The 16,807-nt window shown below is 32.6% G+C and overlaps 5 protein-coding genes across 18 annotated transcripts in view; 2 read left to right on the top strand and 3 right to left on the bottom strand.

The window, feature by feature from the left end:
• Positions 1–16,807, top strand: part of LOC109537154 — a 136,578-nt gene that overhangs the window by 16,852 nt on the left and 102,919 nt on the right. The window lies entirely within an intron of this gene.
• On the bottom strand, positions 1,644–6,160 carry LOC109537020. 2 transcript variants are annotated; one of them, XM_019903535.2, is made up of 9 exons: positions 6,014–6,159; positions 4,260–4,511; positions 3,866–4,088; positions 3,668–3,804; positions 3,425–3,569; positions 3,260–3,340; positions 2,924–3,170; positions 2,419–2,553; positions 1,644–2,055 (listed from the first exon to the last, which is right to left on the bottom strand). In XM_019903535.2, exons 1-9 carry the CDS (start codon positions 6,044–6,046, stop codon positions 1,980–1,982), a joined length of 1,329 nt encoding a protein of 442 aa, XP_019759094.2. In that variant the 5' UTR covers positions 6,047–6,159; the 3' UTR covers positions 1,644–1,979. The 2 variants fall into 2 exon arrangements, with proteins under 2 accessions (XP_019759094.2, XP_048521930.1); XM_048665973.1 differs by having other exon boundaries at positions 2,025–2,190; positions 6,014–6,160.
• Positions 7,254–9,898, bottom strand: LOC109537026 (vesicle transport protein GOT1B). 2 transcript variants are annotated; one of them, XM_019903541.2, is made up of 5 exons: positions 9,561–9,898; positions 9,383–9,474; positions 9,112–9,290; positions 8,882–8,963; positions 7,254–7,441 (listed from the first exon to the last, which is right to left on the bottom strand). In XM_019903541.2, the coding sequence occupies exons 1-5, from the start codon at positions 9,583–9,585 to the stop codon at positions 7,397–7,399; spliced, it is 423 nt and encodes a 140-aa protein (XP_019759100.1). In that variant the 5' UTR covers positions 9,586–9,898; the 3' UTR covers positions 7,254–7,396. The 2 variants fall into 2 exon arrangements, with proteins under 2 accessions (XP_019759100.1, XP_019759101.1); XM_019903542.2 differs by having other exon boundaries at positions 7,254–7,437.
• LOC109537018 overlaps positions 10,690–16,807 on the bottom strand; it is a 35,100-nt gene continuing 28,982 nt past the window's right edge. For all 11 annotated transcript variants that reach the window (XM_048665959.1, XM_048665956.1, XM_048665955.1 and 8 more), the window contains 3 exons: positions 14,212–14,446; positions 13,830–14,155; positions 10,690–11,052 (listed from right to left, as the gene is read on the bottom strand). In XM_048665959.1, the coding sequence (XP_048521916.1) occupies positions 10,804–11,052; positions 13,830–14,155; positions 14,212–14,446 (810 nt within the window). In that variant the 3' untranslated portion in view covers positions 10,690–10,803. The remainder of the gene's footprint in view (positions 11,053–13,829; positions 14,156–14,211; positions 14,447–16,807) is intronic.
• On the top strand, positions 12,452–13,798 carry LOC109537023 (3-ketodihydrosphingosine reductase). The gene has a single exon (XM_019903539.2). The coding sequence runs from the start codon at positions 12,602–12,604 to the stop codon at positions 13,598–13,600; it is 999 nt and encodes a 332-aa protein (XP_019759098.2). The 5' UTR covers positions 12,452–12,601; the 3' UTR covers positions 13,601–13,798.

Raw genomic sequence — 16,807 nt, 5'->3', positions numbered from 1 at the left:
CAAGAAGATCTAACAGATAATGTTGCAAATGTTACACCCTCAGTGACCGTCAGCTGTTAGAATTAGAGAAATAAACTTTTATAGAAAACCCTTAGAGGGTGTTACTTATATTACATGTAACATTATAATGTACACAAATGTGGACACAATGAACAAGCAGCGAAAATACTTTCTGAATGTATGTAAGGATACCGATAAATTGATGTACACAAATGTGTATGTGTACACAGTGACCGAAAGGGCTAGACGAGAGTCTTTGGAATTTCCCAGTTTTTTGCATTACAGCATAAACCGATGTACATTATTATTCTATTCCAAAATTCCATAAAAAATATCTGCATTTTTTCACTTCCGTGAAGTACAATTACCGTGTACTTTTAGAAATATACTGCCATTTGGCAACATTTTACGGAGATCACTTGATGCTCCTGTAGTGAAGAAAAGTTATGGTTCGTTTGGGAGTACCGTGGTGCTCTTGTACAATTCGCACACGCGCTGTAGTGAAAGGCGATTTTATGTTTTTGAGCCTTCGAAACGGCAGTTATTTGATACCGGCGATTTTCAATATGATAATATTGGGATGATAATCAAACAAACAAAGCCAGTCGATATTAGTTTGGGATAGAAAACGAATAGTACTCGCGGTCAAACAACTGAACAATATTATTATCGAATAGTTATAAAACGTACGGAGTAACAATTTACTTTCAAATATTAGAGGAAGCTATTCTAATAAGTAATACTTTTTCCAAACTGTGCCTTTTCATATTTGCTTTATTGTCGCAGTAGGTACTCACTTTTGGGTTTCACATTTGGGCAAAAATGGTCACCAAGTCATAAAACTACATATATGTATTATATAAGTCGCGGAATTACATCCCCAGCATTTCCAATTTAACTTATCATAAATATTCCCAAAAAACGATTAGGTTCCGATGTAAAAATATCTAAATAAAGCTCCATTTCATTAAAAAACTTAATTCAATTCCGTAAGAATTGACTCGCCCGGTAGAAAGTAAATATGTATTCCCTTCAAATAAATTTTTCTTTATAGCTTGATGTGGCGAGTGTACAGTTACTACATAAACTCGATGAGCCTGAGTAGTAAGAAAACCTAATTTAAGAAACAAAGTATTTCGTAAGTCGGTAAGTCGAATATTTCCTAAACTAGCCAAAATTTTTCCCAAAAAATAAAAACAAACAACGGAGCTCATTAAAACACTATCAAGATGTTATCAGGCAAAGTATCAAAAGCATAGGTACGACCCAAATAACGTTATGAATGTTAAAGTTCTTATAGTAAAATTTTGTACAAAATAAAGTAAAAATCCAAACATAAATGTAATAGCATATCAACTTGTTCGAAAAAATGTTGGGCTTCATTAGTAAATGTAGCGATTTTTTGTTGTTTGCGATGTTTCTAAATAATTTAAAAACGGGTTTATAATTTTTTTGAAAATTGCGATGAAGGAAACGTTACTTAAGGTGTATCTGGACATCATTTTGCATTACATAACTGTACATAAAAAAATCTAAAATATTTGTTTTTTTATAAGAAAGATACAAGAAAATCTCTTCTAAAAGAATTAGCTCTTCAAATACATTTTACCTTGAGTAAAAATCCTGATGTTTAAAAAACAGTGTTTTTCACTTTCCCGTATATTTACTCAAAGTTTTCAAATTATTTAACTATAGACAATCAGTTATTCACTTTCATTTAATACAATTTCTTCATTAAATATAATCTACAAAACGAACAAAGAACAAATTTGGTAATGCAGAAGTTATAACTACATACTACATAAGGTAACTAATATACATATAAGGGAGTGGTAACTAGTGGAGGACAATGATTACATTGAAATGAAAATATTTGTCTCTTTGAAATTACAATAATTAAGAATATCGTATGATAATATTAATTAACTCTAATAAAAATGTAGATATACAAATGCAAAAAATTATTTTTTTAAATTTACTTAAGCTAGGTATTGCGAATCTTCGAAATTAAATGTTGCGAGGATTGCACTACTTAAGGATTTTTCGTTGATCTTGCTAAAAAATAATAGAATAATGTGTAGGATTGAAACGCAATTTACCAACAACTTATCTCTTCTGACAACGTTTACCACAAATGTACGGGAAAGGTAGATTATTCTAAATGGACTACCGGTTCTTTATTCGTCAAACCTATTTTGTTATTAATTATCAGATTAGGTACCCTCTTAACAGCGCATCATTCGAGATTACACGAATGGTTTTATGAAAACCACACTGAATAATCGATATTTGAACTGTATTTAATGCGTTTTAAAAAGTACACTAGTACAAAGTTCCAGTATCAGATGACATAAGAGTTTTGTGAAAATTAAAGTACATATATTTTAAATAAGCAGAAAAAAATGAACGACAGCTTACCTAAACGAAGAAGACGAGCAGTCAATAACTCCAAGTGAGTCTAGTTGATCCAGAATATACGCGGCTTCATCTTTAGTCGCCAACTGCATTTCGCATGGAATAGACTTTTCAAGTTGAATTCCATAGATAATTGCTCTGAAATAGACAAAAAATGTGAAAATTCTGATCAATCAATCAAAATGTGAAAATCAATGCAAAATTGGATCAAATTTATTTTGTGTGCATCTTGTGTGCACTAAATAGTTAAAGCAAGGTACTAATTTTATTGAAATATTTTGCGACAATTGCGATCTCACTCGAGTGAGACTAAATTATTAAACACGTCCTTTTGCATATGAACAAGCATATACATTTTCGTACACTTCTAAACTGTTTAAATTACGTAATACAACGAACAGTGGTGCCATTCGGACCTAGATAATCAAGTCTTTTCCGAAAATAAAGTGCTCCTTTTTAATAATACATACATAAAACGGATGTATGGAATGGTGAAGGTAAAACTTACCTTGTTTTCATCAACATATTCAATTTGTCTAATTTATTCTTGTCAGCCCTAGGACATGAGCATGAATAACAGCTAAACTTAGTTTTATCAACAGCTTCGATACTGATGTATCCGTGGCATGCTAAATGTACTTTTGCAAAACATTTTGTGCATTTTATGGTTTCATATTTGTCAGGCAGTGGCCATTTACATGGACAGTATGTGTCATCATCACTGGACAGGATCGAAATATTTCCCCAATCAATTTCTAAAAATTGCCAGTGTTTTTCGATTGATCATAATATCTTAACAGTATAAGTAGATAAGAAAATTGTGATTTTTATACGTATAACTTGCCTCCGTTTGTACTTAAGTCACAACTAGGTGATATGACCTGTAGTTTACGTTTCTTTGACGCGTTTTCGCCGCATGTACCATCTAAAAAATTTCATAACAAGTCAGCACCTTTTACCTGGGAGGAATATCTTGAAATGAACACTTATGGGCGTGAAAACTTCTTACTGTTATGTTTCAGCTTCACCTCAGGGATGTATTCCATCATATTATCTTCCAATAAGTTATCATCATCTTCCAATAAGTTATTTTTTGCATTACTTACTGGAACTGAACAGTTTGCAGAAGGAGTAAGTTCTCGAACTTCGGCAAACTGCATCGAAAAACAAAACCAACGTTTATACGCGCATTAGGAAGACTATTCACTGTTTTGTATTATCCCATAAAAGTGCTTTGCACTTACAAACTTACTTTTGCGCCGCAGCCCCACGAACTAACTTTATGAAAGCCAGTAGAAATATTTCCCAAGCTCATTAAGCTATTTGTGTTAGAACACAGCAGTTCTTTGGTTGGTTCAAAGTTAGGAGGCTCATATTCAAATGGAACGCCTGAATAGCAAATAACCATTTTGGTTACCAACACGTTCCTGTTACTTCAGAGCATACAAACCTTCGTTATAAGAAAGCTCGAAAAATACTTTCACATTGTCTTCTTGCCACTTATTCCCTGGTATTTCAGTCAGAGCTTTAAAATATTCCATGGTTGCGGCTTTTACTGCTGAACTTTTCTGATTAGACTTGGAATCTTGCTTATTATATTTAATTTTTATGTTGTACGTTTCCAAGGGATCGTAATTATCTTTTCCGACAATATGTATAACAATTTCCTTCAGCTGAAATGTTTAGTTTGCATGATATTTGAATATAATGAAGCACCTTATTGCTTAGTTTTTGAAAAAAAAATATTAAGAGTCAGCTGATTCTTAGAGATACTGTAGCAAATGTATAATTTATTAAGGAACGGACAAAATATTTAAAACATTTATGGAATGTTAACTACTTACATAATCTTTGTCTATAGCTTCGATGATACCATTGGTGACCGCATGATATACCCTGATAAAAGTATTTTGCGACTTGGGCTTAAATACTCTATAGGGAATTTTTTCATATTTCTTCACCTCAAATTCCTTCTCAGAAATCGCAATTCGCTGGTAAATAATGTTCAATATGGAGATTTTCACCAGTCTCTTGACATATTTCTTCGATAGTTGGAAAGTGTTTACTGAGTTTTTTACATCGCTGTTCGCCAAAACCTGAAGAGTACATTGGCGCGACTTGAAAGGTGTATGCGTTAGCATGATAGGAAAACTAAAACTGTCTCTTGAAATATCTCACATAATTAAAGAAAGGGGATTTCCTATGTAGTTTAAACACGACGAATTACTAATGATAAACAAATTGAAGTAGATAATATTTTAAAACCGCATTATTACAACATTACAATAAACATAACAGTGCAGCCACAACTGAAAGGTTCTCTAGCTGACTTGATATCAGCTTCATATATCTGCCTGAAGACGAGTTGTAGCATTTTGCTACTTTTTCTGTGATGGTTCTATGATTATCCTTTGAAGTTAAAAGTCGAATGGTGTAATGGAGTTCAGTTCATAATGGTGAAGGTTTTTTAGCTTATTTATATTATGTGCGATTTAATTTAAATACTTTCTGAATGGTAGCGTTCACATACATTCTTCAATCACACAACGATAAATAGAAGTCGAGTTCACACTTGCCCTAAATTTATATTCGTAATAGTGCAAGTGTCCACCTCTACAGTAAAAAATGTGCATATATCAATTACTTTCGTATTTTGTTATTTTGTGTTCTTCAACGTTTAGTTCGAATGTGTTCTCTTAGAAAATCAGGGCGCACTTACTCCACCTTACCTTATAATGCACAGTAAGTTTAATTTGTACCCTTGACCGTTCTAAGTGATGTTATGTATGTATTTCCGTTTTGGGAAACAATATTCTGTTGAGTATGGAGTGCGCTACACTTTACAAACTTAATTAACGAGGCTAACTTTGATTTCGAATTTGTGGCAACGGGCGAAGATACAACACAACTGAAAAGTGTGGATGTATTTGACAATAATTTAGGTTGCCCAATGCGACAAGCAGAATATTGAAAGAAGTTTTCTAATTTCCCAAATTCTAAGCGAAATATATTGAAAATGGGAAGAGCTGTAAGAGAAAATAAGTAAAATAATCGGTAACGTAGAATTTGCGGATCGATGTTATATGAACGTTTCGGCATGAAACAACCTCAGGTAAACAATTACTCATGTATTTGAAACACACTATATTTAGTATATTTCTGCAATGATCTTCAATATTTAGTCAAACAAAAAAAAGTTGCGCGTTTGATTGAGGTTAGTTTTCTAAATCACCTAGAATGTGTATTAACTAAAATATTCTTTATACCAAAATGAGTTTTCCAAGTTATTTGCAATACTGATCAGGATTCACAATATCAAAGTCAGTTTATACTGAATTTCGAAGGTACATTTCGTAGTTTCCTCTTGGAAACCTATGTAAGGAGCGCGCGAGTAAAGAATGGCGCAACATATGAAATTGTAAGCCGAAAGACTAAAACAAATGTAGAATTTAAATAATTGTTAGATGACAACACGCATCGACATATTCTGAATAGGTGTTCAATGTTTAACTTTGGCTGATTGCTAAAGGATATTGAAAAACTATTCCGACAAAAGACTGCTAAAACGAGCGTATATAAGCTGCAGTTGAAATCTTACCAAATTCATCGACGCAAAAGTTTTGGATGACATTTTGTCGATTCTATTTCAGGAAATAACTTTTGAAAGTGTGAAAAATCGAAGAATTAGCAAAATTAATTTCAGATAAGCTTTTCCACAAAGTTCCACACAATTGAATGCCACTGTCAAATATTCGCTGTTTGCGTTTGCTTTCGTATCCCAGATATCAGGCAACCAAGAAATCACCGCAATGGCTGCTGGCGGCTTTCAACCGTGAATTAATAATGTTGTTTGTTTAAAAAAAAAATTGTAATACATATATGAATTTACTTCATTATTGATTGAACAAATATTTTAATACATCTGTTAATTATTTGTTTATTGTCGTATAAGCAAAATATGCGAAGCGACGTTTCCCAATAATTATGAAATCGAACTGTCAGTTCAATCATAAAAACGACTTACCGCTTACAAGTTCATTTGTGATCGTGAATGTGAATAAGGATTATTTCATTTTATAACAGATGATTCGTATGAAAACCCGTAAACAAGACGTGAACAAGTGTTGGCCTATTGAAATCGCCTGCCATGTTATCTCCAAGAATCTTCATCATTCTTTAGGTTAATAGTCAGAAGGTCGGTTTAAACTTTTTAACTTTAAAGGTTTTAATAATTTACAAAAAATGTATGTAATTATAGAGCGCAAGTTGCAAATYACATTTGCCCTTCGTCACTTAACTATTTTACACATACGGAAGGGTGAAACAATAAAGATACGCAGGTACTACAACTTCAGACATAGATTRAGCAACAGTTTTAAAACTTGCGCAGGCAAAATTCAAAATCCTGATATCAAACCGCCATACAACCGTATAATACTCTTTTACTACTTCCACTCACAATACATGATATAATCAGAAAARWGGCACTTCCACTCACAATAGATGAAATTTGAACATATTGTCAGGTTTGAACTATACACTTATGAGTAAAATTAGCGCAACATCGATAAATTTCAAAGTAACTATAATAAAACRCAAAATACTGCAAAAAAACAGATAATATACCAAGACATRTATTTTTCAAATTTCGTGGAAATATTGCAAGYCTTAAATTGATGAATCTCTCGATTAGAATAGAGTWKTGCGAAAGAAACATCTCTCCAAGGCAATGTAAGCYGAAATAAATAATTTTACAATCCATATTCAAATAAAAYAAAGACTGAAATAAAAGAAAAYATGCCTTTAAATAACACAAAGGGCTAATTACAAAAACGAAGTTTAAACCTTACTTAAACATATGTTTTATTTCCAACACAGTAAGTGAAAAAGTTGTTTCTGTACATACACCATATACTTATTAAGTTAGTGTTTAGATTACAGACGAGAATCATTGTATTTCACATGCATACATATTAGTTAGTTAGACCGTTGTTCGGTTGGAGTCTCCAGCCAGTTTATCAACTATCTGGAACATAGAAACGATAATTCTAAATATACAGAGAACCCAAGAACCAGTTGAATCAAATGACTATTCAATTTTTTATCCAAAACGAAATTATGCATTTTGCTTTAAGCGTCCATAAATGGATGATGGTAATGTATATGAAGATGAAACCATATAATATACATTTTCTAAAAAAAAACAAATAAAAACAGCAATTTAATAGACAAATTAAATTCTGCCTTCTCAAAGTGAGTGGACAGTGTTTGCAAAATATAGAGAGACGACATAAGACACGTAAACAAAAAAAATAATTTGTAAAGACAACGTTTTAACACAGCACTTTTTTAAACGTCTCAACCATTTTATCCGGTTCAAATTTGCATTGTTCTAGAGGTGACCACAACCAAAACATGTATAACGCGGCGTTCTTTTTTCGATTCTCTTAGTTAAGAACACAGTTACGTTTCTTCTCGAACCACAGGAATACAAATTTCACAATTTTATGTGCGGCCTGCAATGAAACCAGAGATAAAAAATAGCTGTCCTTAAAAAAAACGCAAGACCTTGTAACTTTATTCGCCACCATCTGTGACTCTTTCTCAGATATGTAGACCTTGAAAATCATACAATTTTGGTGATGTGGCATTTTGATCCATTGGATAATTCACGAAATAATAAACCGTTCTTTTAACTTCTTCCAACTTTATGCTTAACCATAATTTTTTTTGTGAAGCTTCTAGATTAGTTAAATATTCGGCTATGCCATATGATTCCTTCTTCACACAATGATCTTCTAGACCAACTTCAGACATGCTCCTCATTCTATTTAAGAACCTGTTGTGATTGAAATGAACCACCATAATAATGAAACTTAGTATTGAAATCGATTTTATTACAATTAAAGATTTTAATCGACCACAAGACAATGAACAAAAAATGGCGAGCTTACAAAAAAGGAAAATATTATAAAAACGTAAAGCGTTAATTATTTAGTGAAAGAATTGATTAAGTAATTAAACTAAATTAAATTACTTACACGGACTTTTATAGGGTGTTTGGTTTACCATGGAATAGTTGAATGGATGTGGTAGACATCCACACAATCTTATTTGCTTTTATTGTTTGGAACATTGCCGAAAATGCCTGAACTTATTCGTGAATGTTCCTTTTTCACTTAAAATGTCTTAAATATATTTAAAAAGGGTTTTTGGCAGAAAGTTTGAAAATATTTAAAAAAACTTTATGTATTGCTTCAAAATACAGAATATGGTTTCAACTATGCATTGGCAAACCAAAAAGCACAAAAAAATAGTGCAGCACTTAAAAAGCAACATACATAAATAAAACACGCGTATTAGTAAATATGGATTATCAAAATTAATACTTTTATCATGCATGGGTCAGTCATAAAATAGTCATTTGACCCAAAATTAAAATAACATTTCAACAAGCGTTACTTACTTTACTAATACCAGGCAAATTCAAAAATGTGCCTAAGATTGGAACCCTCCTCAAGAAGTTTATGGCAACTGGGAAAAAACCACTGAAAAACCATTAAGTATACAATAAAATTCAACGTGTCTCTCAGTTTAAATTAAACATTTATTTTATTAAAGAAAAATAATATACCTTAAAGCTACAAAAACCTGATTTTTTTTCTTAAATAACGAAATAGGCCATGCATGGCATACCTGAATAACATAAAGAATCCATAAGCTTCAAAAATCATTCCCACCATGGGCCAACCAAATAACACTATGATAATACCTCCAAAAAATGCAAGGCTTCCTCTTATTTTATGCCTCTGGAAGAAGAATCTGAATGTTCTCTCTCTACCAATAACTGCTGCCAATCCAGCAATAAAAAGGATCTGCAGATTTAATTAAAAAATAATTAGTTTCTTATATTTTCCGAATGATATATGTGGTTTAAAGCAGCCTAAAGCTTGAATTCAATACTTACATTGCCTAATGCCAGTAAACTTTTATCAAATAGTAGTAACATTCCCAAAAATAGGAAGAAAACCCCAAATCCAGCTAGGCCTACACCTATTTCTAAAACAGAGAATACTTTGCTGCTAGCATATCTTAACTTTAAAAGTAATATAATAGCTCGTTAATCGAATAAAAAATATACTTACTTTGTGTGTCGGTTATTTCGAACATTTTGATTTTCTATTAAAGATCCAGTTTTTCTTTGGGAAAGTGGAGTAAATATAACCTAAATGATCACATCCACGTCACTAAACCAGCAAGGCAAGTGTTTTACTACTTTGATTATGTCTTGAGCAGCCAGGTGTGGTTTAACTCATGCCATTTTGTTAATTTTCTGTTAAGTTATTGTTATAAACAGGAAAAATCATAAAACATAAAGAGCTGAGCATGTAACAACAAATAATTGTCAGCGCTCAGCTACTCTGAAAATTTTACGTCAAAAAACAATACTTTCCGTAGTGCCTAAATGTCTGTAAGCGCGGATACCTATGTGAAATAATATTCATTGGTTGGATTTACACCATACACGAATTATATTACCAAAGAGCAGAATTATATAGCATAATTTTTATATCTAGCAAAGCAAAGCTTGATAACCACCTTTGTTGAGTATTGCGGTCTTAAAAAGAAAATTTTGCCAAAAATGTTTGCTTTAATTTTTTAAACAATGGGGAATTTATGATAAATCCTCATTTGGAAAATATTGTTCTGAAGACGCGCTAAATTAAGTCTTTGCAATTATTCCGCTATTACCATATGAAATTGTGGGAATTTTCTAGAGCCATTCCTCTCACGTTCTAATTATTTTTATTTTTGCTTCTATTTTTTTGGAGGGTAAAAATTTCGGCTTGAATCTAATACGTAAAAGCCAGTTATTGAGAAAGGCTATCGAAAGGTAGGGACGATTGATTGGATATTTCCATCGTTTTTGGAATATCTCCTGTTTGATACATATCATCAAAGCATCAACACTCTGGTGTTGATGTTTTTGCTTCTCTCTTCCGAATTGCCGCTGAAATCTAAGTGGGCATAGATAGTGCTCGAGAAGGGAGGTCAAAAATATAATATATTAACTGAGCAATGGTCAACCGTTTCGGATATATTATAATTTTTAGGCCAAAACATACATTCATATACACAAAATAATTGGCCCTTAAGCGGCGTCCAGGTTTCGAATAAAGCTGTAGGTTTCAGTTGGTTTTCATAAAAAACTATTGTTCATTCTATTTAAGTACTCTGTGAAATTGATCAAACTAGTGGTAAATTAAACTCAAATTCAATTATAACAAAATATATTGCTTTAAAATGCTTTGACTAAACAGCAACTTTAGTAATGCAAATATTTTTTTCTTAATCAGGCCATGTTTCTTTTAATGGTAAAATGTTAGCTTATTCCTTGAGCTCGAAATTCTCTCTAAATACGCCGGGTAGTTCATGGATCATATCGGTAACCACCATACTTCTACCGTATTTAGCAAAACCTTTTGAATTGCAGTCTCTGGTTAATTTGCTTGCAGCGTAACATGCAACCGCTGGTTGCCAGTTTTTTTCTAAAGCCCAAACTAAAAACGTTGACATGGTTCCTCCCAACATATCGCCTTGACCTCCACACCTTCTACCGGAACCACCTCCACTTATCTAAAAATTAAATATATTCTAAATAAGTTTTTTTTGTAGTGACTTTATTTTTCATTAATCAGTCAAAAGCAATGGTTTGAACCAAAAAAACCCGCACTGGAAATGTAAAATGAATGCGTTGAGGAAGAGGACATAAGCTTCAGATTCGAAATACTCAACATTTTCTGCCCATTTTAAACGGTTTTTGAATGTTTTCGATCTTAAATCGACGACGTACTTTATATAAGTACGCATATTGGGGAGATTTTTAGGTCCGAAACAATTCGATGCGCTCAAAAAACATGCATGCAAAGCTTAGATTTTTTAACATCATAGATCAAGTTTTTCAATATAGCTCAAATTCTGCGTCATTTTAATCTTAAGAACGCTTGATGAATGCTAATTGAAAAACACGTTAGTTTCAGTTCGGAAATAAATAGATATTTTCGGCACATTTAAAGTGTTTTTTGAGCGTTCATGACCCTTAGCCAATGATTTTTTTCTTATTATTTACCCAAACCCTTTATAAATGCACATTTGTAAGCACTTTCTCAAGTCAAAAAACACAAATATGAACTTTTCCGTAAAGTGTGGGGTCGATGTTTTGAAAAATTATGGATTCTCTCAAAATGCCTCGAATTCTACATCATTTTCATCTGAAGGATGAAGGAATACGACATAACATAAAATTTCGAACTATTTTAACCATTTTTTGAACGGTCGGAATCTTTGAGCCACAAAATCTTCCTTATTATAAACTCAAACACTATATGTGGATATTCGGAAGCTTCTTGCGTGGAAAGCCATTGTGCCGTAAAAATCCCCATGTAAAATTTTGAATTTTAACTGAAAATTTTATAAGCGGTAGAGGCACATGTTTTCCAAAAATATAAATTATCTCAAAATACTTCCATGATACATCATTTTCATCTCAAGAAAGCGAAAAATCCAACAAACTCACTAAACGCAGGCTAGAAGCGTCAAATACCAATTAAACAACACTTTTGGCCCGTTTTAAGCGGTTTATTTATTTATTATTCCGGGGCCGTCAAAAATTTGCCAATGGGCCTTTTAAATACGAACCTCGCTCAACTTTGTCTAATTCTGTTCGTCTTGTCTGCCTGCGATATCTTTGGCTGTAGAGTAATAACTCAATAATCAGAATATTTATTAGGTAGGAATTTCAATTAAAAAACTACTGTTCACATTGTAGATTATACCTTTCCCCTTAATTTTTTTCGTCAAATTTGTGGCGAAAATACCGTTTTCAACCGTTACATATCTTGTGTAAGTTTTGTGCGTTTCACTTTGTGCTACATTTTGTCGAGACTTACACAACTGGCGTTGGCAACACCGTTGTTAGCTAATTTCGTCACACGGTAGTAGAAACTACGATGACAATTGACAAGGCAAGATCTAGACAATCTTCTTGTTCTATGATTATATTTTAATATTCATCTATGATCTAGATCCTAGTTCACCGTGTTATCTGTTAGGTTATAAACTTTAAAGTGTTAGATTTAAAAGTTTGTATTTAGTTGCTTCTAACTTAAAATTCTATACAAAAAAAATGAGTTTTGGGAAATATCAAACTGAAATAATATGTTGTGCCATCCCACTAATTTTTGTTCTTATCGGTTTGATCCTGAAGTTTTTAAATAAGCGTTCCAAAAAGTCTTTACTTGGAAGGCACGTAGTGATTACGGGCGGTTCCAGTGGAATTGGAAAGGCCCTTGCAATCTTGGCTGCCAAAAAAGGCGCACATGTAACAATAGTGGCAAGAAATGTTGATAAATTACGTGTAGCAATGCAAGAAATTGAAGATCATGCAAATGAAGCTCAGAAAATTAATAGCGCTTCAATTGATGTTAGTGATAAAGAGGCTATTGAGAAAAACTTCGCGGAACTGGAAAGCACTGTGGGACCTATTTATATGTTGGTCAATTGTGCAGGTCTGGCAATATGTGGCCGATTAGAAGACATGAAGCAAAATGACGTGAAACATTTAATTGATGTTAACTTATTGGGTACCATTTACCCCATTCAAGCAGTTCTCCCGAAATTTAAAGAGAGGAAGGAAGGAATTATTGTACTGACTGCCTCAGCTGTGGCTTTAATGGGAATGTTTGGATATTCGATTTATTCATCGTGTAAATTCGCTCTCAGGGGCCTAGCAGAGTCACTTTACATGGAAGTGAAACCTTATAACATTAGTGTTACCCTTGCCCTACCGCCCGACACTGATACTCCGGGATTTGAAAATGAAAACAAGACAAAACCGAAGGAAACCAAAATCATGTCAGAGTCTGGAGGACTATATTCGGCAGAAACTGTAGCTACCCAACTTATGAACGATGCTTTAAAGCAACACTTCTTCAGCTCCGTAGGGTTTGAGAGCTTTGTTTTAACTACACTTTGTATCGGCATGAGTCCTTTTCACTCATTGGTGGATGTGATAGTTCAAAGTATGGTGATCGGCCCATTCCGTCTATTCGCGGCATTTTTTGTGAAATATTTTGAAAGCATTGCTATTAAATGTTACAATGAAGAGAAAGACAAACAACAGTAAAGTATCCAGTGGTTATTTACATGCAGCAACAGTACTTATTTAATTGCAGATTAACACCTGTTTTGGAATTTATTAGTGGTTAAATATTCAATCTTCCATATTTTTTGTGGAATATTGTGATCAATAATAAGTGAAATTTTTAGTGTGATTTATGCATCCATTGTAAAATAGGGTCTGAATAAACTAAAATTAAATTTATTTCTAAATTCGTACTTTCAAGATGTCTCACCTGAATACTTTTCCCTAATGTAACGATTTCATCCACAGCGTCCTTGCAAAATATGGTAACATTTGGTCCAACTCTTTCCAAGAATTGTTTAGCTTGGTCTACTTTAGGCAATAGGCCGTTTACGCTTTCACCCACTATTCTTCTAAATTCCATTTTGTTGGGTGTTAGAATAACAGGCCTAGGATAGTCTTTTATGATGTCTGGGTTTTGAGCGATAAAAAACAAGCCATCAGCATCGATTAGTAAGGGGATGTTTTTAATCCTGCACAGGTCAATAATTTCCTCAAAAACTTTTTGAGTTGCTTCTAACCGACCTAGTCCAGGACCTGTGAGGAAAATTGGAATAGTTTATTCGAATAATTCAACACATGAATATGCGCACCCAACAATGCTACATGCAATCGATCAATCCAAGGGTTGATCTTTTTAATTGCATCTGGATCATCTAAAAATGGCAACACCATCAATTCGGGACTGTAAGATTTTATTACAAATGCGGCGTCTTTTATGGTAAAAACATAACTCAAGTCGGCCCCCACTTTTAATGCTGCAATTGAAGAAAAGTAGGGCGCTCCTGTAAATTCTATGCTTCCGCCAAAAACACCAATTCTTCCCGCCTGTAAAGTAGAGGGCATTTAGTTTTTCCGTGTGCGTGTCGTTTTCCTTATTATTAAGTAATTTTCAAAAGGTCCTTTTCTGATATTGCTTTTAGCCAAAACGTTTCGGAATCATTCGTTTAGTTCGGTTCAGTCTCAAATTCGTCGTTGTTTAAGCTTAAAACGCAAATAATAAATGTGCACGAAAACTTTCTGCTGGAATATTGTTGATTTGCTCAAAATTTCAGGTAATCGTCACCGTTATGAAGAATTTGTAGTATCGGTTGTTCGATTTTACCCGAAAAATAGAAGGTATCAAATTCAGAAGCACAATGGATATAAAACGGTTTTTCTAAACTTGAATTTCCTTCTCATAGAGTTAAATTCAATATTGACATGTTCCAGTAGATTAACAAAACTTTACGTATTTGCGAAAATGCGTTTGCAATAAGGCTTTACTCACTTGGCCCTTATGTTTCCCATCACTTAGCTGTGGGGCCAAATTCTGAGACTTTGTAATTAAATCATTATCTGACACAGTAACACTCGACATGGCAGTGGATGTTACTTTTCTTATAGCAGGCCAAATAATATGTTTAAGCTTAAAATCCCTTTGCTTTAATAAGAAATTGAAAAATAACACTTTTGCCATTAGGTTAATTCAGCCATCCATAATTTGGCAGTAGATTGTAAACAAGAGATTATAATCAGCCGGTGTAAATGCACTCATGTTTGGCATAGTTTAAAGTTGGCAACATGGCAAATTTGAATAAATGGCGATTATGGCGCAGTCGACCCTACAGAATAATTTTAATTAGTATCCCGATATTCGGTTCTATTTGCTGACTTCATTAATTTCTTCAGATTTTAGAATACATTATACATACATACAACATTATAAATAGAACAAGCTTACATATCAGCAAATTAGATCTTAACTACAATTTCAGTTTTTAATTCAGTATTAAATTTAAATTTATCCATGAGAAGGATTATAATATTAACCTTAATCAGTAAAGTATTTATCAATTATATTGATTCGTAAACGTTCCAATCGAAGTTAATGTTTTTATATTTTACTTACTTTTTTTTTACTTTAAATAATCTGGAATATTAATTTTGAAAATTATTGTACATAGTAAGTAACTATTTTATAAAACTGTATATTTGAGACTTAACTAAAAAAATGTAGACATGTTTTTACTTGGGTATTTTGCCCCATAATTTCAGGATGTCGCCAAAAAGAGACATTTTCCACCTCGCTAATATGAATTGATAACCCCTTTCATCAAAAACGCATTCTATACCTCGAAATAAATGATATGTGTATTCTCTCATTTTTAATTTTTCTTCTTCTTTAGTCAATTAATTTAAATAAAATCGCACCACAAAAGATATAAACTTATTTAAACCAATTATGAAAAAATAAGAATACTTACCCGAATCAATTCACATGTTTTACAGATTAGATAGATTTTCGGATATTGGTTCTAAAGTTTCATTTAAAAAACGTCTGTCGAATATATTTAGCTCTGATGGGACATCAGAAATAATTTGCCAAAATAAATATTAAAGAAGGAAAATGTATAAAATTTAAAACTTACAGTTTACTATGGCAATTTGACTGCTTTTTAGAAAAGTTTTATATATATAAATAATCTTTGTTTCCTACAGAAAAGGGCTATCGACCCAATCGGTCTTTCTGCCCTATGAAGTTTTCATATTATACAATAAAAATCGATTCTATTGTTTTTAGTTCATCATATGAAGGTCGATTTTTGTGCTTCGATTCATTCTAATGAAGATTCATGCAGGTTGATTGAACTTTCTAACACTCTAGGTATAGCTTAAAATGGGTATCGAACATCATTATTTTATCTTGAAGCTTGAAAATTAATAATAAAGGGTTAGTACTTCAGGTTGCAAAATACTTGCTTCAGCAAATTCAAATCTATATGTTTGTTAAACAATGAGAAACTATCGGGAGGAGTGTCAAATTAAATCTATTGATTCTCAAATATAAAATATACATTGCTATACTTTAAGTATGGTTGATCCACAAGTGGATATCACAGAACTTTATCTTACATTATCAACGCTATTCAATATATTCGCTTAGGTATTGAATAATATATGAAAATCTAAACTATTATTACAAATTAAAAAATATTTACGAGGAAATGACGAGCATAACTACAATTTTAGTATATAACAAAAGTATTAACGTATTGTTTTGCTAATAAGAATTTTGCGTTAAAAACAAAAACGATTAGAAGAACTATCATACTGTAACGGAAATGGCCTGGAGTACTCACGTTTGGAATGGGGGATCGAAATTCATGGTATTTCAGTAAATGGGAGCCCCATTTACTGTCAAATATG

Source organism: Dendroctonus ponderosae, unplaced genomic scaffold (assembly GCF_020466585.1).
Source record: "Dendroctonus ponderosae isolate FM_Combo_2020 unplaced genomic scaffold, Dpon_F_20191213v2 Dpon_F_20191213_4, whole genome shotgun sequence".
Classification (NCBI taxonomy): domain Eukaryota; kingdom Metazoa; phylum Arthropoda; class Insecta; order Coleoptera; family Curculionidae; genus Dendroctonus; species Dendroctonus ponderosae.
The sequence above is the reverse complement of the archived record's forward strand: the minus strand, read 5'-3'. Positions and strand labels throughout refer to the sequence as shown.